This window comes from Aspergillus stella-maris, assembly GCF_047715825.1.
Source record: "Aspergillus stella-maris strain CBS 113639 unplaced genomic scaffold BDV14scaffold_78, whole genome shotgun sequence".
NCBI classification, from domain to species: Eukaryota; Fungi; Ascomycota; class Eurotiomycetes; order Eurotiales; family Aspergillaceae; genus Aspergillus; species Aspergillus stella-maris.
The window spans coordinates 95,209-120,652 of record NW_027396872.1 but is presented as its reverse complement, the minus strand read 5'-3'; the positions used below and the strand labels follow the sequence as shown (position 1 = coordinate 120,652).

The window sequence follows — 25,444 nt, the reverse complement described above, 5'->3', positions numbered from 1 at the left end:
ACACTGACACTGACTGACTCTCCAGCAGCTACGCCCTCTCGCAACTATTCTTATCTGTTCCATCTTTTGTCCCCTAGTCCTCTCCCAATCTCCTCTATCTACCGCTGAATAGTCTCCTATATCTCGTTTGTGCGAATTCTACCCCTCCTCGACGCTGTGCTGCTCAACTCCACACGCATCCCCTCCCACCCTGGACTCGTCGCGCCACCCAGTCAATGACCGCCCATTGTGCAAGCGACGGAGATTGGTCTCCTCTGCCTCTACGCCGTTAAAAAGTAACATCTTCTCGATTCCGCATTCGAATTCGCTGCATCCGCCGCCCCAGTTCGCGAGGTACATGTCGTCATTGTCGAGATCCGCGTCCTCTACCTCCGGCCCGCCTACGACAAACACCGCCGTCTCTGCCGCCGCAACTCACCCGGGCCTGAGGCTCCATGCGAGCTCGGACAATTTAAGGTCTCGCGAGGCTGGTCCTGCTGCTTACGAACAACAACGAATAGGTGGAAGGAGGAGATCCACGTTGGCTGGACCCGACCGGAAGAGAAGACTTGTAAACCTCAATACGGAGGGGACTGCTGAGTCGAGTGCGAGCAGCTCGAGCTATGCCCGATCCTTCGGTGGTATCGGATCTAGCAGTCGAGCGGATATGGATAGCAGGTCTATTCTGAATAGTTCGCCGCATGCACATACAGTGCCGGATACAGTCGCTGGAACACCGGCTGGATCCTCCTACGATACTGCGATTGACCTCTCTTCACCTACCGAGGCGCCGTCTCAGTCTCTACAAACCCGCGAACGCCGTCAGAGCTCGCGATCAGTTCATAGTCAGTATGGGGAGCAAAACAGACCGTCATGGCAGCCAGACGCGGAAGTGACGGAGTGTCCGATCTGCCGGACGGCATTTAGCTTTTGGTATAGAAAGCATCATTGTCGGAAGTGCGGGCGGGTTGTTTGTTCGTCTTGCTCTCCTCATCGGATAACAATCCCGCGGCAGTACATTGTCCACCCGCCGACTTCTGACCGTCCCGGTGCAGCTTCTGCTCTTGCACACCGTGCAACGCAAATCGTCAACCTGGAAGGAGACGTCCATCTACAGTCACCCGTTGCTGTCAATCCGGCGTTAGGTGGCGGCGAAGAAGTCAGGCTTTGTAACCCTTGTGTTCCTGATCCGAACCCTGAGCCTCTGGCTGGGTATTCTCCTGTGCGGCCACCTGGGGAGGTTGGATCTGGCTCTAGCTGGGCGAGGCATCGGTCGTATCATTCGATCTCGACGCCGAGACAACATCCCTATGCGTCGATCGTAAGTATTGTACATTTAGTTTGGTGGATTGAAACTGACAAAGACTGTAGCCCGAGTCATTCACGTCAAGACCATCTCGCAGAACCGTAGGATCGAGCGATTATCCTGGCTTTACTGGCTTCGGTGGGCAGTACGCTCCATCATTCCAAGGCCGTCCATTAAGCTACGGCTCATCAAGCTCCCGACCACCGCCTCTTCCCTCATCATCAAGACATACCTTCCACTACCCCACAAGCAGATCATCAGACGTCCCACCAGTAATACCCGAACCCTCGAGCAGGCCTCGTGCGATGCACGGATCATCGCAACCCTCCCGACATATAGATGAGTGCGACCTCTGCCCAATCTGCGACAACGAACTTCCACCGCTCGGACCAAACGGCAATGAAGACGACCGCGAAGCTCATATTCGTGATTGCATCGCGAACCACGGCCGCGCCGTCAGCGGAAGCCCCATCTCGCAGCCTCACATCGCTGTCCGGATGGTGGGCTACACCGCGACAGAGAAGGACTGTATTGGGCACGACGGCACAGAACAGGAATGCACCATTTGCATGGAGGAGTATGAAGTTGGGCAGTCGCTTGTTCGACTCGAGTGTCTCTGCAAATTCCACAAGCGGTGCATTATTGAGTGGTTTGAGCGGAAGAAGGAGTGTCCTGTGCACAAGACATCCTAGACCAGTTTCTTTACAGGTATTACGTCGGCTGTCTGGGATATAAACTATACATGATCTCCTTGTTTAGCTAGCCGGCGTTTGTTTGGTTCGTGCTTTGCAGAGCCTCTCCATTGACTGGTGCTTTTTGCTCTTTGCGGCGTTAGGTACCATGGGCGTGGCATATTCGGCATTTGAACATTCTTGAAGCTGTTTGAGTTAGCGTAAATGTGAAGTTAGACATATATTTGTCTGTCCAAGTATGACGGTGTACTCAAGTATAAGGAAGTATGAATTCGTTAGGTAGCGACCTGGGGGCCAGCGCATGATTGGCTGACTCACACTCGTCGCGCTCAGCTTCAATCTCGAGTGCCCCAAGGAATAATCCATCACTCAATCAACTTTCCCCTGACGCTCCCGATTCTCATCGAAAGGATTCAGTTCATTTATATTTCGCATCAGCGTTGCACACTGTCATTCGGAAACCTTTCCCACCCGCTCGCCTCGTCTCACCTCACACGCGCCAGGACTTATCCTTGCTTGGTTGCGCGGTCGGCACTCGGGGACCGATTCACCGTGCTCCGTTGTCTGACACCTGCCACCCAGTGCCTGTCAACCCCGAGACCCAGCGCGCCGCGTCCGATATTATTTTGTGCTCTGGGGCTCCTGCAGCTTGGCTGTTAGGTATGTTTTCCTGTCTGTCATTCGTTAGCTCCACGCGCACTGGTGACGACTGGTGCTCTAGCTAGCCAGCCTTACGGTTGACCCTGGAACGTCATGTTACCCGAACGCAGACTGACATGCGCTACCCACAGAGTCCCCGCAGTCGATGGAGATTGATCCGCGATTGCACGCGGATAGGGGGGAGTCGGATTCTGAGAGCGTTTCTGGTGTGTATCCCTACTCCAATATTCACTTGTTGCTCGCTGTACTCATCAATTCGTTCTCCTTTGTGTAGATGGAGAGTACCCTGATCCTCCCGCGCAGGGACAACCGCGCCATCTACCAACGAGTATCCTGAACGCATATAACGCGCCAGCAAACGGCCACCCACGCCAACACCCCAATGCGCAAGCAGGTCCATCGCATCCCTACGGCGAGCCCTCCTTCCCTCCCTTCCGCGCCTCCCCGCAACAACCCACGGACGCGAATGTCGACCCCAACGACCCCAACGCCGATGCAAAACGCCCGCGCGCCTGCGAATCCTGCCGAAGCCTGAAAGTCCGGTGTGAGCCGGACCCAAACCCGGAAGAACCATGCAGGCGGTGCGCGAAGGCAGGGCGGTCCTGTGTAGTTACTATGCCGAGCCGCAAAAGGCAGAAGAAAACGGATAGTCGGGTTACGGAGCTCGAGCGCAAGATTGATGTTTTGACGGCGTCGTTGCAGGCTTCACAGAAGGTTGAAGCGCTGCTGCCGTCGAATAATAGTGCGCAGGCTCCGGCGCAGATGCAAGGGATGGGGGTTTCGCCGGAGGTGAGGGGAGAAGGGGGTGTGGGGAGGCGATGGCTTGTTCCGGGGCAGAGTGGTTCGGGGTCGTCGGAGAGGTCTGGGGGCAACAATGGTAGACCCGGTGGGAGTAAAAGACAGTTCAGCGGGGAGCTGAAGGATAGAGGACGGGATACTGCGCACTCGACGCCATCGCAGGCGAGTAACCTTAGTCCGGCGTCGGAGAACACGGATACTACGGGAAGGCAATGGCCTGCGGTTTCGAGTGGATGGGGTAATAGGTCACATCCTAGCCCTAGGGAACCGCCGAGACAAGCATCAAGGGGTCCGGACATCATTGATCGCGGACTCGTGGGTCTCTCCGCGGCTTCGAATGCTTTTACGCGGTACGTCGAGTCGATGTGCCACCATATACCGATGGTAGTCTTCCCGCCTGGCACGCAAATGAGCGAGATCCGAAAGCACAAACCGGTACTCTTCCACGCCATCGTCGCCGTTGCAATTGGACCGTTTGAGTCGAGCGCGCAGGGTCCGCTCCTGACGGAGCTGTACCGCGCAATTGGAGAGCGAGTAATCGTGAAGGGTGAGAAATCACTTGATTTAGTACAGGGGCTGCTAGTAGCATGCGCATTCTACACACCGCCAGAGAACTTTGAAGAGATCAAGTTCTACCAGCTCGCGCAGCTGGCTGTTGCTGTTGCGATGGACATTGGAATGTACAGGAAGGCTAGTGTGAAGGGAAAGCCATTCAATCTGATCCGCGACTTTGTGAAACATGCGCCTATGGCAGACCCTGATTCCCCGGAGGTGCGGAGGGCATGGCTCGGCTGTTACTTTGTTTCCGTTCAGTAAGTTTATCATGATCAGGTACAAACGCTATACTAACTTTGGTAGAACGTCGAGTGCGTTACGACGACCGATCCTTGTCCGATGGCTTCCATATATGGATGAATGTATAGATATTCTGGAAAACTCGCCGGACGCTCTACCCACGGATAAGAGGATGATACACTGGGCCAAATTAGGCCGGATTATCGAAGACATTAGCGCGCGGTTTTTCGCTGATGACCTCGGCGGATTGACGTTCAACGGAACGAGAGCTCAATTCACGCTCAAGGCGTTCGAACGACAGCTGGAGCAGTGGAGACAGGGCGCCCTGGCTTTCAATGACCATGCAATCATGACCCAAGCTCAAGCTATCGTCAACATCTACCTGCATGAAAACGCCATGGTCCTCGATGCCACCGCCACCAGTGAGGAACAAAAGCTTACGGACGGCGACATCTCCTCGCCGATTGCTGCAGCACGTATATCCGCTCTCTCTTCAACCCTTACATCTATTCACGACGCCATTGACACAATCTGTTCCATTCCCACGCGAGACCTCATTTGCATGCCAACCGTCGCTCTAGCTCGGACGGCCTTCTCCGTTGTTGCAATGATCAAGCTATATTCAGTTGTCTCGGCACCAGATTCGTACGTCGGGCAGGTGATTGACCCTGCGGCGCTCAAGGTCGAGGCATACCTCGATAGAGTAATCGCGCATTACACGGCCGCTGGATTTCTAGCGGGTGGTGTTACGCCAGGGAAATTCTCTACTGTCATGACAATGCTCAGAGAATGGTTCAAGAGTCGCAAGGACCAGCCTGCACCCGACTTACGAAAGTCAGCGATGCAGATACCCCAACATGGGAACCTTGAACATGAAACCAGGGCTCAGCAGCAGCAGCAGGCAAACCCACCACGGCCAGGAAGTACACCACTGCACCTCCTCAGCGAGGTCGCAACAGGCGAACCCGGGTCAAACCAACACCAACAATACGGCCAGCAACAGCAACCGTACGCATCCCGCTCCTCCTTCCAGCAGTCGCCCGACCCAAACAACGCCAACTCAATGTCACAACCACCCCTCCCGCCTTGTATAGGTCCCGAAGACCTCCCTACCAATCTACCAAGCACGGCCCCACCAACAACAAATACCACGCCTCAAGACGCCTGGCCACAACCCCCCTACGATCCAACCCGCCCAGGACCACCTCAAGGACACGGCTTCTACCCATCCCCAAACGCAAACACAAACTTCTTCTCGCCAACAGCAAACACCACCTCCTCAACCTCCGCCTCCGCAACAGGACCCGGAGGATACGACTTCTCAGCAACCACAAACCCCACTCAAAACCCGCTCATGATGCCGCCTACCCCGTCTGCCTCAGCAGCAGCGTCAATGTCCATGGGCATGCAAATGCCCATGTTCATGCCTGACTTGGGACTAGGGTTAGACGAGCAGTTCTGGTCTACGATGGGTGCCGCGGGCGATATTCCGCTTTGGCCTAGTCAGGGCGGGTGGCCTTTTAATCTTTGATTTCTGAAATGTTTATGCTTTTTGAGTCTATAATACCCTCTCTGCTCTGTTGTGGTATGGCTTGGCTTGGGATCATGTAGCACATGTCATATATATATATATATATGTATGTATGTATATATACCCTGATAGATCAGGTTTCTCCCACTTATGTGTCCTGTGGACAGGTTGAGTGAATATGTATCTCCACTGCAATCTTCGCCGCGCCTCTATACATCAACCACCCACCGTCAACTCTCCATGCAAAACAGCTCGTATGCATATTTACACCCCAGCAGGAACCTAAGAAGACCGCTCCTTCCTTCATTACATTCCAAACCTCCATTGCTGCTTCCTCCTGTATACCGCTGACAAATCCTCCACCGAAGAAGGAAAGCGCGATGGACCTCGGGCAAAGCCCTGCTCCTTCCCTCTTAGTCACAGTCCTTATCGTTCCTTGAACTCATGAACTACCACCCATTGCACCTTCCGCCTGTGAATATTTAGTCAAACGGACGGCTGGCAGATCCTCAGCGTAAATTGATCCATGGAGAGGCTTATACTAAGCGCAACCGTGGCGTTTGCTGGTTAGGTACTGCCGCATCGTATACAGAGTATAGCTACTGTACTGACGAGCTGGGGGACGGCATTTTGCTGAAGTTGGACGTCCTGTGAAGATACGAAGTTCGTTTAAGTTTTAATATTTGGCTGAACATACTACAAATGTACTCTACGACCAGATTAAGTACCGATTAAACATGATGTAGCAATTATTATTCAGCACAAGCAGACTAGATACTATGTAGTCATACTTAGTTTGACAACCACAAAAGCAAAGCCTCTAGTGCTCGAGAATCCGCAGACTACCCTGTACAACGCAGTTCTCCAATACCGAGCCTGGGGGAATGTCAATTGTGCTGGTCTCCGTAGCCACAATGATAACTGTTCCCTTGAGCGTGACGTTGCGGCCGAGGTTTACTGCACCAGTAATGGTAAGATGGTCGAGCTCGACGATGCGGGGAATGCTGGGGATCCGCTTCTGGAAGTCAGAGACCTTCTTGAAGTCGGATCCGAGCTTGATGACGGGGACACCGCCGAAGCGGTTGGGGTCAATGACAAGCTGGCCGTGTTCCAGGCGGTAGAGGTCAGACTTGACAAGGAGCAGGTCGGAGCAAGTCTTGACGGGAAGGAAACGACGACGGGGCACGTTGACACCGTGGGCGTTCTTGAAGTGGCGGATGGCGGCACCGACAGCAGTCTCGAGCTGGTAGATGGCCTGGTCGGCCTCGCCCTTCTTGTCGGCGGGAATAGACTTTTCGTTGGCGATGATCTCCATCTCGAGCTCGTTCTCCTCGACAACGCGCTTGATGGCGCGGAGGTTCATCCAGATGTTGTTGGTGTTGAAGTACTTGAACTTCTTGATCGACTTGAACTCGTTGACGTGCTCCTTGGGCACCTGGGCGATTTCGAGCAGGCGAACCTTGCCCTCGTAGTCGATGATGGTACCACCCTTGACGTCAGCCTTGGTCTTGTCGGTCAACTCCATGATGTACTCGGACTGAGTGTCGATCATGTGCTGCAGAATGCGGGTGTCAACGACAGCACCGAGGTTGTCAGCGTTGGACAGGAAGATGTACTCGACACCACGCTCGAGAAGCTTGTCGAGGGTGCCAGAGTTGTACAGAGACTCGAAAACGTCACCGTGACCAGGGGGGTACCAGTCCTGAAGAGGGGCGTCGTAGGACTTGGGAGCAGGAAGGAGCGAGTCCTTGATGATACGGGGGTAGCGGGACTGGTTAAAGGTGATGATGTCGACGTTGTGGCCCTGGTACTTCTTGATGATGCTCTGGGTATCCTGGTCGGTGTTGAAGGAGTTCATGAGAACGAAGGGCACGTTGACGTTGTAGGTGCGGTTCAGGTGCTCGATCTGGCGGACGGACAGATCGAGGAAGGACATGCCCTCACGGACCTCAATGACGGACTTGGGGCCAACGCAACCCATGGAGGTACCGAGACCACCGTTAAGCTTGACAACAGCAAGTTTGTTGAGGAACTCGACGGATGTGTCCTTGCCGGCGTCAATGTCGTCGTAGTTGACGACCTGCGAGGGCTGGGGAGGGGCGATGCGGTCCCAGTTGACGGCATTGCCCTTGGCCTTGTCGTTGAGGAATCTGCGGAAGAGAGCGAAGAAGTTGTCGGTCTCGGCCTCGAATCGCTTGCGCTCGTTGGCATCGGGGACGGTCTCGGCGAGTGCGTTCAGAGCGTTGCGCATCTGAGAGGCGGCGACGCTGGTAGAGGCATTCTCAAATGCCTGAAAATTAACATTAGCAGGGTGTCGAGAATTAAGAAACCCAAGCAACGCAAACAACAAACCAGACCTGTGTAGCAAGCGAAAACGGCCGTTGCACGCCAGGCACCAGAGACATTGCTGGGTCTACTGCAGAAGTCTCTGCAAGTACAAAACAGCAACAAACAGCGAAACAAAAGAAAAAGAAAAGAAACCCGTAGCCCGTAAACAACAACTTCACGGCATCCACATTATCTTGCTCAAGCCTATCGTGGCCAGATTGTGGCAGACCCAAGGTGAAACGCAAGAGGGGCAACAGACACAAAAGGACGTCATACCGCGCGGGCGGCGCTTTCCCTCCCACCAGGAGCAAAAACAACAAAGAAAGCGAAAAACAGACGTGACCAGAAAAGAAACCGCTCAATCCAACTTACCATGTGAGACTGAGTCTTGCCATGGTGCTTGCCGAACCCCGTGTTCGAGGAGAGGTGGGTGGGCAGGTCCTTTGTGGCCATTGTGTTTGTTTTGGAGTGCGGAGATTAAAAAAAGGTACTGTTAAGCAAGCAAGTCGCGGAGTTAGCAAGATCAAGATCGAGAGAACGTCAAAGCTCGAGGGGAGGCAGAATATAAGGCAGGCAAGAATTGAAGTGGGGGACGGTCTTTCCCGTTGCCTTGATCCACGTTGGCAAGTTGCAGGTGAAGTTCAAGTTGCCACAGGACAGGACGGAGCTGTCGATCGCAGGTCAAGGAGGGATGACGGCAGCGGTGCGACATGTGCAAGGTATGGAACTAGGTGGTGGTAGCGGGAATTGGCAGACTCACGATCCAATGGCAGACAACGAGGCGTTGGGCAAAAAGCCGGTTGGAGGAGGGAGGAGGGGGATGAGGAGGAGAGAGGAAGAGGAAGAAGACAAGCTGTTGACAGAGACGGAGACTGAGCTTGAAACTGGGAGCGCAGTGGTTTTATTAGGAGAGCGCCAGATGACGAAACTGGTATTACCACACTCAACCCCCACTCAGGGGAGGGGGCTGCTGGTATTACCAAAATTACATGCTCTAAATATACCACATTCCTCTGATGAGAATAGCTACAGCATATTAACTTCAGCTTAATACGAGCTCAATTGATATTAGACACAGTACAGATAAAGATAAAGATAGCACACTCTCATCCAATTACCCAGCTCCCCTCGCCCAATCTTGCCTCAAACAGTCTCACTCCAACCAGCAATCACTAAGCAGTTAGCTAAGCTCCTACTCAGCACTCTATCAGATAACCAAAAAAAAGGCACACAATAAAACAATAAAAGTCATCTGACTGACAGGTGTCTCAGCCCTGGAGCCCAACTGAAACCTCCTTTCCAAGTCCACTGTAGTTGACTAAACTGAACTAAACTAAAATAACTAATTCAGACCAGCCCAGCCCAGCCATGCCCGGCGCGGTGCCCCTATCTACCGCCGTACCGTCCAGGGTTCAATAAATAACGATCGAATTGGCGGGTCCACTGAGTCGTCATCGAAATAGATACTGACAATTATTCTCACTCAGCACTCTAAACTATTTATTAATTTATCTGGCGGGTAATTTGTAGTTGAGGGCTTGTAGAAGAGAGGTCACTCAGTATTACATATAGGGCACAGCTACATGCATACAACCCAGAGAAATATCCGATATCATATACAAATTCCCAAGCTTGATATCCGTATCAATCCCGTAACAAAACGCAACAAACTATCGATTCGATCTCCTGCAAGTCACTTCCGTCTACCTAAATAACCCACTCACATCCCCCCTCCACCGCACGCATATATATAGCCGGCGTTATTGGAAGGCATGCTAATAAACCATACCTAATAATTAAAAATGCATACAATTTCCCCTATTCCGTTTTCCCATTCCCGGCCCGACTGCAAGTGCACCGTTTCTTATCACTGACTCGAAGTAGGCTTGAGCTCGAGCTCGAGCTCCATAGCTTAGCGGTTTGACCCGAATGGCGGCTATCTGAGCTCCGGGAGCTAGAGTCTAGAATGGACCATAGCTCAAGCTCGAGCTCGAGGGTTAGTTGGCCATGTTATTTTGGTTTGTTTGAGGCTGATTTTTGTATATCCTTGGGATAAATAGTTCTTTGGGTACCCTGTGTATTTTCCGTCCATGACTCGGATACCGCTACAAGCTGCATGTATACATGTCACATCGCTCTGGCGGTGTGGAACCTACAGAAACCCCTCATCATAATCATGTTGAACGAGTAATGTGCATTCAATAAGGTATATAACAGTCATTATCCAAGAGCCTCCGCCCAGGTTAATCATGCAAACGCTACATCATGTGGAATCCACAACGTTTGATGCGAAAAGAAAACGAAAAAAAGAGTATAAATGCAATATAATATACTCATCCACTGCACTTCCACTAAGCACCGCTGACACTGCGCTTACTGAGGAAGCTGCGTCGTGGCTTCCTCGAGTCAGGGCTGTCTGCTACCTCCGATGCATTGTCGCCTGCATTGGAATATGCGGTTCCCGGTCGTAGACTGTCACCGGAAGCCGAGAAGCTGCTTCTGATAACAACCGTCCCGCTGCCAACATTCACCGTCTTCTCCTGACCAGCGACAGATCCCTGGTCGCCGACAAAGAAGAGTGCCTCTCCTAGAACGCTGTCGGATCCAAACGTAGAGTGATCAACTACCCTGATCTGGTACTGCGCATCCGCCGTCGAATTGTGAATACGGCAGGTCTCGCTGGAAGCGTCGAACTGAACAGAGCCATCGCTGCTCTTGATAGCCTTTGTCTTGAGGACCTCCTTGGCGCCCTTTGCGCCAAGCGAGCGCACAAACACACGGACGTTGGCCGAAGGATATCCGCTGGCGGACACAACGGAGATACTGGCAGTGCCGCTTTCTCCCTTGCCAATCATACTGCTGCGATCGGCGTAGTGCGAAGCACCGCTACGAGTGCGGGAGTGGTGAAGGTCACTCTTTGGCGTTGAGCTAGGCGACGTCGAGTTCGGAGCTGCCTCTCCATCCACAAGAATAGCTGAAGGGACATCCTTCTGCTCCTTCTCTTCATCGTCGGAAGAGTCGTCTCCTCTGATCTTTGACATGATACCACGTCCTAGGAATGAAGCGCCCTTGATCACGTTGCCGCCAACAAAGCCGACACCCTTGACGGGGGCACCGACAATCTTTCCCGGAGTAGCAAAGGTACCAGAGAAGGTAGACGACCCTTGACGAGAGCGCATCACGTAAGTTGGCTTGAACAGGAGCTTCAGTCGGATAGCACCTGACTTTCCGTCCAGAGTAAGAGAAACCTCTTGGCCCTTGAACGGATCCAACATCTCAAGATTGACAGGGACTCCACCAAGGTAGTCTGCTTTGTCGCCAAAGTCCCAGTCATAGACATCGCAACGGAAGTTTGCGCCAATACGAGACTTGATCGGCACCTCGAAGAACTCGTTCCAAGCGGGATGGAGTGTCTTTTTCTGCACCTTGGTCTTGAAAACTTCCTTGTCATCCAATCGGAACTTGCAGTAGGGGTCACTGTACCCGTTGCGGTCGGCAGATGGAAGATCGGCAGCATCAAGAACATCCACACGGAGGGTACCCATGTTGTTGATACTTTCCGTAGGGTCGAGCTTCATGGTCACAGGAATGTAGCGTGCACTGACGGTGACCCTGCTTACTTCTCCCTCACTAGAACGCAGGACAAGCTCGGAGGGAGTGTAGAGAATGCGCTGAAGAGTAGAGTAAGTGTCACCTGTCAGCTTGGCCACGATGTGCTCGTCGTCATCACCCTTTGCATTGAGCTTCTCAACGATTCGTAGAGTAATCTTCGAGAACTCAAGCTCACGGACAAACGCGTCACCAACTGTGAAGCTGTTAGTTTGAGTCGAGTGTTTTGTGAGAATTCAACTTACTGTCTTCAACCTTGGCGCTCTTTGTGCGGATCTTGGTTGATGACCACACAGGGAACATGTAGTCGTCCATGAGAATCTCTACATGCACGTTGGCCCGCGACAGCTGAACTTCATGAAGCTTGAACACAACGAAACCGGATTCTACACACTTAGCAAACCATCAAAGAGCGAGATAGATGACAACTAACCGTGATTGCCGAGGTCGTCCACTGAAATGAATGTCTTGGGGACCTCTTTGATGGACCTAACCGACATGGTTTCCGAATCTCGTGCAGTGCCAGGGCGGGACTCGAGGCTGGGTCGGCCGTTCGTTTGCACATCGGTGGTGCCATTTGTTCCCTTGTTAGAAATTCTCGAGTCTGTGCTCTTGGACTTGGAGTGGTAGCTCTTGCGCTTGGATTCGGTGCTCTTCCTTGTCAGCTCTGTTCCCTCGGATTCGCCCTCAGGAATCTCTTCCACCTCTTCTTCTTCTTCCTCCTCATCTTCGGGGTTGACGACAGGGATACTTGGGTAGAAGGCGACCGTGTAGTTCAGAGTTCCCTTGGCGCGTTGACCAAGGCGCAGCTCACTCGACACGAGCTGCTTCTCGTCATCAATCTCGTATTCACCGACCTCATTCTCGCGAGCGTAATCAGCCGCGGAGATCTCCACGGAACCAAGAGACCGATCGCTTCCGACAGACTCCTCGTCCATGACTTCCAGCATCAGCTTCTCACGGATACTGTGGATCGGAACGTAAACGACTTCATCCCAATCGGGGTTCAGGTTGTTTCTGAAAGTAACCGTTCGAGCTTTCATGTAGCCAGACAACAGCACGCGAGCGTAAGGGTCGGATTTGCCCATCTTCTCCAAGTTGCGGAGGTCCGTAGCAGACTTGAAGTGAATTCGCAAGACACCAATGGGGTCAACATAGCCAGCACTTGAGGCGACACCTCCCACTGCAACAGGCTTCCAGTCCAACACAAGCTTGGCACGCCCAGTCTTAGCACCATGGAGATGGAACCACTGGTGGCCCTTCTCCATCATCTTGAGCATATCGTTCATCTTGATCTGATACGTTCCTAGGATCGGATCCTTGGTCAAATCTCTGTCATCCTTGATCACCAGACCAAGTCGTGCAGTCTTTCTGTCAGTCACCAGGAACTCCTTGGAGGCGTTCTGGAAGATGGGGTTGTTGGTTCGCTTGAGCTTGTTCGTGATGTGAATTTCCTTGCCGTTGAGTAGAAGAACACCGTAAGGGTTGAGTTGTCCGACAATGCTCTTCGTTCCGTCCAGGTCCTTGGCTTGCTCAACGGTGAATCGAGCGATACCAGTGTTCAACTCAGGTGGCGGCTCAACTTCACCATTTTCCAGCTTCCTGCCCTCGAGGACAGGGAAAAACCGAATGTCAGCATGGAGCGAACCACGAGATCGGCCGCTGGCGAGAACTTCCATGTAAATGCTCTCGTGTTCGGGCTCTTGCTCAAGTTTATCTAAGGCAAAAGTCGCTGTTCCAAGTTCCTTGTCCTTGCGGAATTCGTTCCAGTCGTATGGCTGGATGGTCAAAGTGTCAGAGAAAGACGTGATGATAATGTAAATCGTCTCGTTCCAGCGCGGGCTATCCGTGTCTAGGATTGTCTTGGTGCGGCCAACCTCTGTACGGTTGTTCAGTGAAACAACTGCATACGGATCAGGAGTACCGGCAAATTTGTCGGGGTTCTTGAGCTGGCGCGCGCCATGGAGAGTAACAGCAACGACACCGATTGCTTGATCAACAGCGTTTCCAGAAAGCATCTTGGCAATCTCGATGGGAAAGACGTTAGGATCGTACATCATCGGGCCCAAGTTGGCGTGAATTTGTTCCTTAATGAAGGTTTCGAGTCCGGGAATGAAGTTAATGTCGAATCCGAGATGATCACCACCAAGAGGCTTGCAAACGTAATCGAGTTCAGGCCGTCCGAGGAAACATACATCTACTCGCTCAATGTGCGGGAACGGAATCTGAAGCTTCACCTTGACTCTCATTAAGCCGCTGCAAGCCATGTCCTCAACGATCACGTCAAGGCCCTTGCTAACAACACCCTTTCCGACGCGCACTTCCAAGACAACCTTGGGGTTGATCTTGTCCTTCACCTGGCGCGCAGTCAAGTCCATGGTGTCGTTGGGAGTGAAGCTGAATTTCCAATCCATAATGACGGTGTCCACTTCCGTCTTGGGGTACGTCTTGACGTGCTCCAACCGAGGAGGCTTGCTACCGAGGACAAACGTCTTCAACCGCAGACTGTCCAGGAAAGCGGGAGTGGATGTGCTCAGAACTTGATCAACAGAGTTGATAATGGTATCGCACATCACTGGGGCATAAATCGGCCAGAACTTGACGAGGAAACTGTTGATCCATTCCAGACTCTCGGTATCGGTTTCCAGGCGTTGTTTGGCCATCTCGCGATTGACATCGTCACGGAAGTTCCGCCGCACTCGCCGAATAGATGTCCGATAATAAGTACCACAGGCAGCCATGACAAGGAATACCCAAGCCAGGCCACCGCCCAGGACTGCAATAATCCATGAACCCAAACACGCAAACACAATGACGCCGGCGTTGTGATACCAGTCTAATAAGTGATTAGTCAAGGTCGATATAATTTGTCTATAGGCAACCTACCGCCAAAAAACTTATCGTCTAGTTTGCCCTCCAGGAAGGTTTGGTGATCCAGAAGGGTCGCCTCGTCATGATGTTCCTTGGTTTCCTCTTGAACAAACTGGGGCGCCCAGCCTGTTCGGTCGCGAGCCCACCGTTTGTCGTCTTCACCCTCTACGTCCTTATTCTGTTCCGGTGCATCATCGCCCTTCTCTTCGAGTAGTGTAGTTGCGGTTCTCGGGGGAGGTAGGTCATATTGCGCCGGGGTGCCGTCGTCCTGTTTGAGAGCATGCGTTAGAATTGTCCATTGGAGCTTGTAGGAAGTATTGGCTCACTTTGTCTGTGACGACGCCTACCGCCTTGGGTTCGCGGTCGTGGTGGAAGCCCGGAGGGACGCGCTGTTAGACACGACGGGTTAGCGAGCTGTCGCAACTAAGATGTAGTGTGAAAAGGCCACGTACAGACTCCGCAGCAGCAGCCTTCTCTTCGGGCGAAGCATCGGGGTCGAATTGGTAGGCCGGGAACCCTGCTTTCCGCGTCTCGTCGACCAGCTTCTTCTCAACTGTTTCCGGCCGGATGTGCGATTGAGGGTCTTGAGAGGCAGCCTGGGCGGTCTCGATGGCTCCTTGCTGTTTCGCCTCGATATCGGAGTTTTGAGACGCCATGACTGTCGCTGAGCCTCCGGCGGGGAGTCACCCAGGTATGGTTCGGTTCAACTGTACAATCTGAGAGTCCGAGGTAATCAGCCAATGCGTTCGATGCGGTTTCCAAGGTCGCCGGTGTCGCAGGATAAGATTGCAAAAGGAAAATCAAAATAGTGTCGTTTGTGATTGGGGGCTGGGACTTGAATACAAAGAATTGGAACACAAGAATGGTAAAGGTGAAAGGCTGGGTGGCAGAGCTGGGAATGACGGTTGCCTTGTTGCTGAGTGGGCGGGGACACTGAAGCGCGGCAAGTCGGAGACTCGCAGTTGCGGTTTCAAAGGGAAATGAGGGAGGAGAACAAAAGATCACTCACATGGGAAGAGTCCAAGATACAGAGGGATTTCTGAAGAATGGAATTTGCGATTGACGTGTATAGGCGGGTGGATGGACGGCGATGGAGAGGGAGAGAGGGCCAGGGGAGTTGGAGGGAAAGAGGATAGTGGAGAGGGTGAGGAGATCCAGGGCAGCCGAGAAGGAGAGGGAGAAGAGAGGAGCCGCTCTGACGACGCATGTGGCTCCCAGAGGGCTGAAGCTCATAAATGGTGAATTAATCTTATTTCTTCAATCTTGTCAGCCAAGCTGGTCGTGACGTCGATACACCAGCGCTTCCAGAAGGGAGCGCCGATCAGTCTCCAGAGCAGGATTATCTGTACTCTATACCATTCCAGCACCACTATAGTATATCAAAGTAAAACACACTCTTCTAATTGTATGGACCATTTCACGTGAACGCCGCAACATTTTCATGAGAATTCTCGTTCCTCGAGTGTAAGACTATAATACAGACCCTCAGATCTGGGATTACGTCTTTGGTGAAGCTCCGATGGATCGGCAGAATTAGTGGACGCCGGACTCGGATCTATTGACTGCACCGCCACGAAGGTGCGCCACAGCATAGATTGCCTGATCCACGAAAGGAGATACTTAGATAAACATTATAAACTTCATGACTTGTGAGTTGTGACTGTCTCGTATAGCGAGAGCATTGTATTTCCAAGTAGTGGAGAACTCCTGCCAAGAGCGCGACAGGCAACAATGTGTGGGGGTTCCAGAGAGTGGTTGGCGCTGGTTCCGGCAGAGATCAGGATCGGGCTATCGAACTGGTGTGGCTTGATTCTCCAAGTGTACTGCACCAATTGCATTTCTCCAATTAGATTGTTCAACCGCATTCAATCAAGCGATTCGAGTCTCAATCCGTGCGTCCAACTCGAAACTTGGTCTCGGTCCAACCTAGCTATCTCATTTTCAGTGTTGACTGCCTTTCCAACACGTGGCATGCAGAAGTGAAGTCACAGGAAGTTCCACCACTGCGGACTCTACACCTCCCCTCACCCACACCACGGACCTCTTCCTTCTCCTTTCTCACCAGCCTCCAACAATCTTACTCTTACAAGGCCCAGCCCCTCATTCATCGCTACTCTGACAAGCACTAACCAACATTATCCAATGACCTGAATTCTTCGTCTGCCATAACAGGGACCTGTGACGGGGATCTTTGACGCTGCGTCCCACCACCCAATCCTTCGCTCCGCATCGACACTGCAGTCGCACACTGCAATATTCGTCAACTACTTTGGGCCCCATGTCGTCGAATCACACGATCTCTCTTCACATATCCTAGATTGAGTTAGTCCGTGCAGCCATTCGAGCACAGTGAGGTCCTCTGAGTGGAGTTTCAAATCGAACTACAGATTGGACGATCTCGTCTCACTGCAGTAGATTTACGGTCAGACCGTCACGATGAAAGATCTTCATCTAGATGCAGGGCGATGAATTGGCTCGGTGTCTTCGCATTTGGACAAGCCCCGTCATTTTATCAGCTTTGTGCGAATTGGCTGGATCGGTTCTTCATAATGCTTGGAGCGCTCGTCCATTGCTTCGGTGCTCTGTTCCTCTTTCGGCTCCTATTCCTGGCCGAGGATCCGTAAGCTTGAAGAGCCTAACATGTCATCGCGTCCGGTCCGGGTGCATTTGAATGCCATTCAATCTCAATGTAGCGGAATACCCATCTGCGCCATCCTTCAATGCTTCCAAGTTGCCCAATAACTCCTGGACTCGCGGACATCCTTTTCTCCCCTCTGTACTAGGCCCTGCTATTGCCGCGTGCATCATTGAGGGTCACGGAACTCTCGGAAAACAGCACGTTGTATGAACTGGGGATACCGCGGCCACTTCTTCTACGGCCTGGGCTTCCGAAATATCATGATATTGTCTTTCGCTGGCATTACCTCCCGGTTCCTGATATACCCGTTCCATTACCAAAAGATGCTGCGGTACGCGGACAAGCAGTCCTCACACTTGGCAACATAATAGGTACCTACTTTCTAGAATAGTATTCATTTCGTCTTGCGTTTGAAGTTGATCTGAGCCCCTCCCGTACGGGGTAAAGGGCGTCACCACCCCGCAGTTGCGAGATAAACGTTGGACCGCCGCGCCCGTTCCCCTGTCGATCAAAAAGGTGGGCAATCTCAATAGGTGCACCAGACACCCGATATATGTCTCCGTCTGTTCAGCCACAGTAACGCTTCTTCCTCACCACTCCACGCTGGGTAGTTCGCTTGAAATCGACAAACCTGGAATATTGCCATACCGCTGAGTTTTTACCAGCTCAAAGTCTCCAAGTCCTAGTTTAATGTCCGAGTACGGTCAAGTGTTCCCTGCCGACAGGGCCGGAGGTAGCCGAGATTTTATACTACACTTTTATACATCAGTGTTGATATGAAGAATTTCTGCTAATACGCCTGGTCCGGAATGCCGCGGAACCGGTATCCAGCCTGTCGGTCATCTTTGCAGTCCAGTTACAGTGGCCGAGGCGCAAGTATGGTAAAGCATCTGTTGTGGCTAACATGGAGATGTTTGGTTCATCTCTCTCATGAAGAACATTGTCTAATAGCAGAATCAGTAAGTCAGAATCTCATTCTATATGTCAGCTCTAGATAGATGCGGGTATTATATACTGACTGTCTCATGCATCTAGAGCGATATACATGTGTCCAAGCCTTGACTTCAAACTCAGCTCTAGCCATCAGATGGATCAAATTGACGAGCATTCAAACATCACCAAAACTGCAATGAGTCATAAAATATGGAATTGATCTAACTAGATCGGTCTTCTTGTCCGCAGTGTAACGTGTGGCTCACTCTAGCTTCGTTGAGGCCATTCAAAGGCTTGAGGCTTCCACTCTCTGTTTAGCTCTTGCCCTGCAGGATCCTACTACCGATGTACCTATAGTGTTGACCAAACCTTCTTCGCCCATTCTGTCAACCGCCTTGCTTTCAATGTTTAGTCCGATTGTACGACATAATCACTTCGTTATATCAAAATCATGTGAATCAAGGGCCATGTTCACATGTAAACCCACAGTCCCAGGACACAATACACATCCCAGGGATACTGAGATGTGGAAACCGTTCGATTACCCGACAAGAATGGAGTCTAGACCTGCCGTCCAAAACTTGAAGCTTGTGGTGCCACCCCAGCGCCATGATTGCCTGTAGTCGCAAACCGGAGATGGTACCGGGGTTTCGATCCGATCTCGACAGCGGGTGCGTGATCCTTTCTCTGAGGCATCTTCGACCACGGTAGAGACCAGGAAATGACAACCAAGGGCCATTGGATCACTCAACCAGATAACGCATTTTGGAATTTTGCTTCAACTAATGAGTGATGGTGTCCCATGTCCACCCTGGGCCCCAAGGGCTGTTAATCATCAAGAGGAGGTATAAAAACATCCAAATGGTAGCAGAAGGTAGACTATGGACTTTAGGAATCTTTTTCCCTCTGCGTTGTCCAGCCCTGTACCATGTCCCGTCACGAATTTCCTTTGTCTGAATAATGTTTGCTTTGCTTGACTCGCCATGACTGAATCTCCAACGCAGCACCGGCAGCTTGTACCTGGACCTTCACCACAAGATGACAGGTCTTTAGGTAATTCTCCAACGGAGGAGCGCCGGAGCTCGGCGGATATCAAGAAGCGGGTATCTATGGCATGTTTGGCTTGCAAAAGGTCGAAACGCAAGGTATGCAACCTGCCAAGCTGTACTGACCTCCGCTCATATAAGGTAGTGCTCCGGCGAACGGCCATGCGACAACTGCATGGCTTTTAATCGAGAATGCTATTTCGATGAGACGCTCGACCAACGGCGTCGCGTCGCTGCGAGACGCACAGCCAACGAGCTCAATTACCATCGCGAACTTTTCGGAGACCTTCTCAAAGTCCTGCGCATACCCAAGGAAGACTATACCAATAAGATCCTGGAGATCATCCGGCGTGAGGCATCCTATGAAGAGCTGCGCTCTAACATAGACGAGATGCTGAAGATCGTCCATGGCGGTACAAAGACAATCCACAAACTCGAGGCGTTACAACCCAGCACCCGCCAGGGAAGCAAGCGGCCGTCGCGCCCATCGATTATGGACATAGATTATATGTGCAGCGAAGAGCCTCCGTACAAAGTTCCGGCCCAACCGTGGACAAATGTTACGACAGACTCCATTTTGATTTCGCGTCTCGTGTCCCTCTACTTCACTTGGGACTATCCGACTCATGCCTTCCTCGATCGGGATGTCTTTCTCAAACACATGCAGCAACAAGATCCGAGGTCACCGTTCTGCAGCTCTTTCCTGGTCAATGCACTGCTCGCAAATGCAACTGTGAGTCAGCTTCCTATCTCTTTTGAGAACATACTAATGAGGACTTTAGCAATTCATGGACGATACAGACAAGATCAAGGCGAATGGGGATGAATTCCTGGCTGAGGCTGAGACTGAGCGGTTGAGGGTTGAGGAGAGCGGTGTTTACACGTTGACATATTTGCAGGGCGTGCTCATGCTATACGAGAGGTATGCCCCTCTGACCCACATCGTTCTGTCGTGCTGACTCTTTCAAAGACACTCTGCTGTTGGTCGGAAGGATCTCGGCTATGAAATGCTGCATTTGGCCATCCGAGTAGGGGAACATCTGGGACTGGTCGGAAAACAACGCACATACTTCAAGGAAGACCAAGTTCCAAAGGACATGGATTTGGCCTCTAGACGCACTGCATGGGGTTTATTTTACGTTGACACGTATGCCGTCAATCTGTTTTTATCTGGGCCGCGACTGACTTCCCAGAGTTGCGCATACAGACTTCTTACGGCCGTGTCTGATAGGCGTTGTCAACCTCGACCGACGCGACAGGCACGACCAGCAAAATTTCTGGACTCCGTATCCGAGGCCTCCAGACTCCCGAGAGAAGGAATCGTATCTTAGCGAATACCTCGACCAATCGTGCAAGCTGTGCACTATCGCGCGGGAAATGTCGGAGAACCTGTTTGCCGATGGTAAAAGTCAGCTCTCGGCCGATCAACAGAGCAATATCAAAGAAAAGGTATTTCAGAATTTGCGCTGCTGGAATGACAATCTGCCGATTGCGTTTACGATCGAGAATGACCCGCCGCCATACATCCTCACTATGAAGATGCGATACTACACCATGGTTATCATCATTTTCCTGTACCACGCCGAAGACGAGATTCTGGGAGGAACCATCCCAGAGGGCATAGAAACGCCGGAAAGTCCAACAACCCCCGGTGGAGCCCTTGGCTTGAACAAGCGAAATATTGTCCAGTCGGCGGCCAAGGCAATCGCTGTACTTGCACGGAAGTACAAGCAATTGTACGGTATGAGGCATACCCATCAGCACACCATATATGCAATAAACTTAGCCCTCTTTGTATTGGTAGAGCAGCGCGGCGTGTTTGACGTTCTGGACAGCGATTTTCTCTCCCTTGCCAGTGCCTTTGCGAGCATAGCCAATCATTGCCAACTCGGCAGGAATGTGTTTCACATGTTCCGGCAGAATGTGAGAGCCAAGTGCCAGGGCAAAAGGCTACGTGAGTCTACCACCGTGGACGACGGTATCAAAATCCTCTTCGATGAAGAGTGCACTGCGCCGTCCGAGTTCGATGCGTTTGCCATTGGACTGGAGAAGTTGGATGGCGATGAGCGATATCGCGTTCGCGGACAATATCGCCTATCAGATATGTTGGATAGGTATGAAACGCTGAGTCTAGGCAAGGACCAGTATGCACCAGGGAGATATCTTGAGCAGACTGACCCGACAGCGGACATAAAGCATGAAAAGTCGATTATCTCATGATTTCACGATACATAGAATATAGACCAGTACAGCCCATTGCAAGCATCTGAAAAGAACAGGACAATCAGCCAATAAAACTGCGCGGACCTTTAAACCGCAAAGCAAGATTCTGATTCGACAAGCAATGTTTACGGTTATTTTAGACCAACAAATGACAATTCCCCATCACACACGCCAAGTTGAGGCTTATCAGGTGACCGTCCACTTCTATGCGCGATCAATGACATCATTTACCCAATGGAAGCTTTTGCAGGCAAACCAACCAAGTGGAAGCTCCCATCCCTGTCCCTCTCGTCCCTCTCGAGTTTGATCTCACCGGCTTGTCATCCGTACGACAATCAATCACCCAACTACTACTTATTGCAGGAATCCTGTTTTGCAACTACTTCCATCCAACCCCCCATGGATGAAAGTAATGGACGATCCCAACCGCTCCGACCGCTCCTCCTTCAGTTCCGCCGTCAACAACCCGAACGCCAGTAGCTTGAGTCCCAACCCCAACCCGAATCCGAATCCGAATCCGAACGTACAGGGCCTCGCGCCGCCAGAATGGCTATGGAGACCTGGACATGGACCTGGACCTGAGCATGGTCGTGCGGCTGTGAATGCGCCGGGTGTTACGGGCCCCGCGGTGACATACCCCACGCCTTACTCTTTCGGACCTGGAATCTACCACGACCTGACTGGGACTGCGCCTCTTCTTACGCCGGTGCAAGACGGCATCCCTGCGCCTAAAATCGCTATCCCGCGCGCGACGGCTGTAAAGGCTGCTTCGCAGCGGCGCAGATCCGCACGCGCCTGCGAACCGTGCCGACAGCGGAAAGTGAAATGTGATGCGGGGAGGCCGGAGTGTCGGAAATGTCGCGAGCATGGGCTGACCTGTTCATACATCGATATTAAGCGGATTCGGGACCAGAAGCAACTGGGCGTGCTGGGAGAGAAGGTTGAGAAATACGAGAAATTACTCAGAGAAATTGAGGAGGAGGCTGAGACGGGCTTGGGAAGGAAGATTAGACGGGCATTAGCCGTGCGTGGTTTCCCTACTTCCCTCGTCCATGTTCGCTGTGTGTGATTGAGTGATGAGGTTATGAGTAATGAATGGACTAACGGACTAGGTCTTTGAACAGACCCAGACAGATGATGGGGACGAAGCGGATGATAGCGATGCTGATTCAGCGACGACACACGGGTCATTAGAGGATATTGATTTGGTGAAGGAGGATTTGAACCGGAGTGACAAGACAGTGGCCGTCGGCTTCTTTGGCAAGAACTCGGAAGTTGCTTGGATGCAGAAACTGGAGGATGAGTCCGCGAAACGGGCACAGGATAGCAGCGACAGTGAACAGCCCACGAGTTTGAAAGCGAGCCAGCATATACCTATTATGTCGATGAGCTACCATCTGGACGACCTGTCGATCCCGTTCTCGAACTCGACTGACCCGTTTGCGGTGCCGAGTAAGGAACTCGCGGATCTCTACTTCAATGCGTATATGGACTCTGTTCACTCGAATTTTACGGTGGTCAGGAAGAACACTTTCACCTCGCAGTATGAGTCATTCTACAGGGAGAGCGCGTTTGGCGCGCCGCGGAAGTGGCTGGCTGTGCTGAACATGATTTTTGCGTTGGGGTGTCGGTTCTGCAAGTTGACTGGCAAATTTTCGCCGGGATTGAGGGATACCGACGATACAGAATTTTTGAATCGTGCAAGGCAACTGTGTCTCAGTGGGAATGTTCTGTTTGAGCATGATGACCTGCAGCAGATTCAGGTTATGCTGCTTGTGGCGGTTTACCTTGTTGCGCTGGGGCAGGTGAATGGGTGCGTTAGCCCAACCGCATACCCCAGACTGAAGGGTCGATTACTGATAAATGTAGTGCATCGAAGTTCTCCAGCATGGCGTTACACTCGGCGATCTCACTCGGAATCAACCTCCGCTTCAAAGACGACAAAACACCCTACGCATCGAAAGAAGCCCGAACCCGCCTATGGTGGTCCATCTTCTCCCTCGAACACTTGATAACATCTATAACAGGCCGCATCTCTGGCTGCGGCGAAAGCCTTAGTGCAGCCTACCTCCCCGTCCCTTTTGAAGAAGAGGGCGCGGATAACTGGAACCCGGGACTCGGGGACATATTCCGCAACCCCGAACTACAGGCAAATTGTCTGCAACTGACGCTATTCCAAGATGCGGAGCAAGCTGACTCCGCTGCTGCTTGGATTATCAAGTGCGCCCCTTCGCCGACGCTAGTGTTCCACTGTATTGTTGATCTCACAATCATTGCGCAGACGGTCATAAACAGTGTTTACAGTATTCAGGGATTGAGGGAAACGTCAGGACGACTGGAGCAACGACTACAAAAACACTCGCGCAACGTGGATATTTGGCTGAAGAAAGTCCCGCTACCATACCGCTTCTTTGTCTCACCCGAGGACGACTCCCTTGATCTGAGTTCTACAAACGACGAATACGCCCGCGAACGCATCTCGTTAGCGATTCATTACTACTCCGCCCGGATAACACTCTGCCGCCCTTGCCTCTCGCATACCCCGACCTCTCTCAAACAATCTGGCGATTGGAAATCAAAAGCCAGCTATCGCGCTCTAATGACGCTTACTTGTCTTCGTGCTGCTACGATAATGCTGTCCATTTTACCAGAACAACCAGATACAACATGGTTAACTACCATGACACCCTGGTGGGCCATCCTTCACCACATAATGCAAGCCACAACAGCGCTGCTGATTGGGCTTTCAACAAGAGAACCAAAAGACGTCGAAACATCACCAGGCCCACAGGACGGTGACGGCGAAGGAGAAGCCGAGGACAGCCCTACTAAACCAGAGAATCCCGCATCAACAACAAATACAAACGCCACCTCGTCCTCATCAAGGACAGTTTCCGCTCAACGGGACCAGAAACCAACCCCGCATCTTGATAGAGCAAGCATGATTCACCAGACTACCAAGGCCCTGAAATGGCTTCACCACCTTGCCCATTCATCCCGCGCTGCCCGCCGCGCGTTTATCCTCTGCGAGCGATTCCTGAGAAGAATGGGACCGAGTCTCGGGCTAGATGTTGAGAAGTTACCTTCATCCGATGGATTCCCGCCGTTGGGCGAGGAGGTCGATATGACAGGTATGGGATCAGGGTCTGGATCTGGCTCTGGAAGTGCAGAGGGGAGCGGCTCTGGCTCTGGCACGGGGACAGGAGCAGGCGCCGGCATCGCGAGTATGGATTTGGGTGCTGGGGAGGGAAGTCATATGGAGGATGGACTTGCAATGGTTGATGATTGATGATTGACGGCTCTACTTTGCTTACTTATGCCTCCGCCCGGATATTGGATTGACTGGGAAGGTATGATGGTGTTGGGATCGGCGGTGGGTGGTTATGCGGGAGGCTATCTGGAAAACCTACCTACCTCTCTTGGTTTTGGCTAGCCTGGCTGACTTAGCTTTGCTTTGCTTTGCTTTTCTTTCTATAAAATCCTCTTCTTGTCACTTTTTTGTATGATAAATTGGTTTGGTTGAGTGGGTTATTTTATGATATATTAGGTATATCTCGGGTATAGACTAGACATACACATACGTATTTGTCTACATGAATGTGAATTGGTCAGACACCATAATACGGTATCTAGACAAACAAGAATGAGTTTCGCTGAGTCTGAAATCAGAGTAATGGAGGAAGTCCTGGTATTTAATTAGGGACAACGAGGTGTATAACACGGATTTAACAGCGACAAATAATCTACGAGAACAAGCGACATACCTTGACCAACCCATTCCTCTTCGTCAACCAGCAAGCTGAGACAGGTGGGCAAACGTGGTATACACGTCCCGTCGGCCCTAGATGCCGAAGGCCCCTCCAGTAGATTGGTAGGTAGATTTATATACCACTTAAGACCCGAATAATAACCTCAAGACGCCCATTGCATTTGATGGTAATATGGTACGTTTTTTCACTAAGTAGCTAGATTTATAGGAATATCCATGGCTCTCACCCTAGGGAAGGAACGCGGAGCGTGGTATAAACCTCGAGC

At 51.8% G+C, this 25,444-nt stretch overlaps 5 protein-coding genes across 5 annotated transcripts; 3 read left to right on the top strand and 2 right to left on the bottom strand.

Annotated features, from left to right (window-relative positions):
- Positions 1–66: 66 nt before the first annotated feature.
- On the top strand, positions 67–2,075 carry BDV14DRAFT_141330 (phosphatidylinositol-3-phosphate-binding ubiquitin-protein ligase). The gene is made up of 2 exons (XM_073766345.1): positions 67–1,300; positions 1,351–2,075. The coding sequence occupies exons 1-2, from the start codon at positions 338–340 to the stop codon at positions 1,975–1,977; spliced, it is 1,590 nt and encodes a 529-aa protein (XP_073623507.1). The 5' UTR covers positions 67–337; the 3' UTR covers positions 1,978–2,075.
- Positions 2,076–2,782: 707 nt separating this feature from the next.
- BDV14DRAFT_204640 (putative C6 transcription factor (War1)) lies at positions 2,783–5,761 on the top strand (the record flags this gene model as incomplete). The annotated part of the gene is made up of 3 exons (XM_073774564.1): positions 2,783–2,843; positions 2,912–4,247; positions 4,294–5,761. The coding sequence occupies 3 exons, from the start codon at positions 2,783–2,785 to the stop codon at positions 5,759–5,761; spliced, it is 2,865 nt and encodes a 954-aa protein (XP_073623506.1).
- Positions 5,762–6,411: 650 nt separating this feature from the next.
- ugp1 (UTP glucose-1-phosphate uridylyltransferase) lies at positions 6,412–9,093 on the bottom strand. Its single transcript, XM_073766344.1, has 3 exons — positions 8,850–9,093; positions 8,462–8,756; positions 6,412–8,051 (listed from the first exon to the last, which is right to left on the bottom strand). The coding sequence occupies exons 2-3, from the start codon at positions 8,540–8,542 to the stop codon at positions 6,582–6,584; spliced, it is 1,551 nt and encodes a 516-aa protein (XP_073623505.1). The 5' UTR covers positions 8,543–8,756; positions 8,850–9,093; the 3' UTR covers positions 6,412–6,581.
- A 1,347-nt stretch (positions 9,094–10,440) lies between these two features.
- Positions 10,441–15,225, bottom strand: BDV14DRAFT_204638 (putative membrane bound C2 domain protein (vp115); the record flags this gene model as incomplete). The annotated part of the gene is made up of 6 exons (XM_073774563.1): positions 10,441–11,894; positions 11,944–12,084; positions 12,132–14,534; positions 14,585–14,837; positions 14,896–14,958; positions 15,022–15,225. The coding sequence occupies 6 exons, from the start codon at positions 15,223–15,225 to the stop codon at positions 10,441–10,443; spliced, it is 4,518 nt and encodes a 1,505-aa protein (XP_073623504.1).
- A 3,623-nt stretch (positions 15,226–18,848) lies between these two features.
- On the top strand, positions 18,849–24,698 carry BDV14DRAFT_211604 (transcription factor domain-containing protein; the record flags this gene model as incomplete). The annotated part of the gene is made up of 8 exons (XM_073776125.1): positions 18,849–19,243; positions 19,332–19,919; positions 19,969–20,108; positions 20,157–20,333; positions 20,380–21,330; positions 21,773–22,433; positions 22,522–23,222; positions 23,279–24,698. The coding sequence occupies exons 1-8, from the start codon at positions 19,124–19,126 to the stop codon at positions 24,696–24,698; spliced, it is 4,758 nt and encodes a 1,585-aa protein (XP_073623503.1). The 5' UTR covers positions 18,849–19,123.
- Positions 24,699–25,444: the final 746 nt, after the last annotated feature.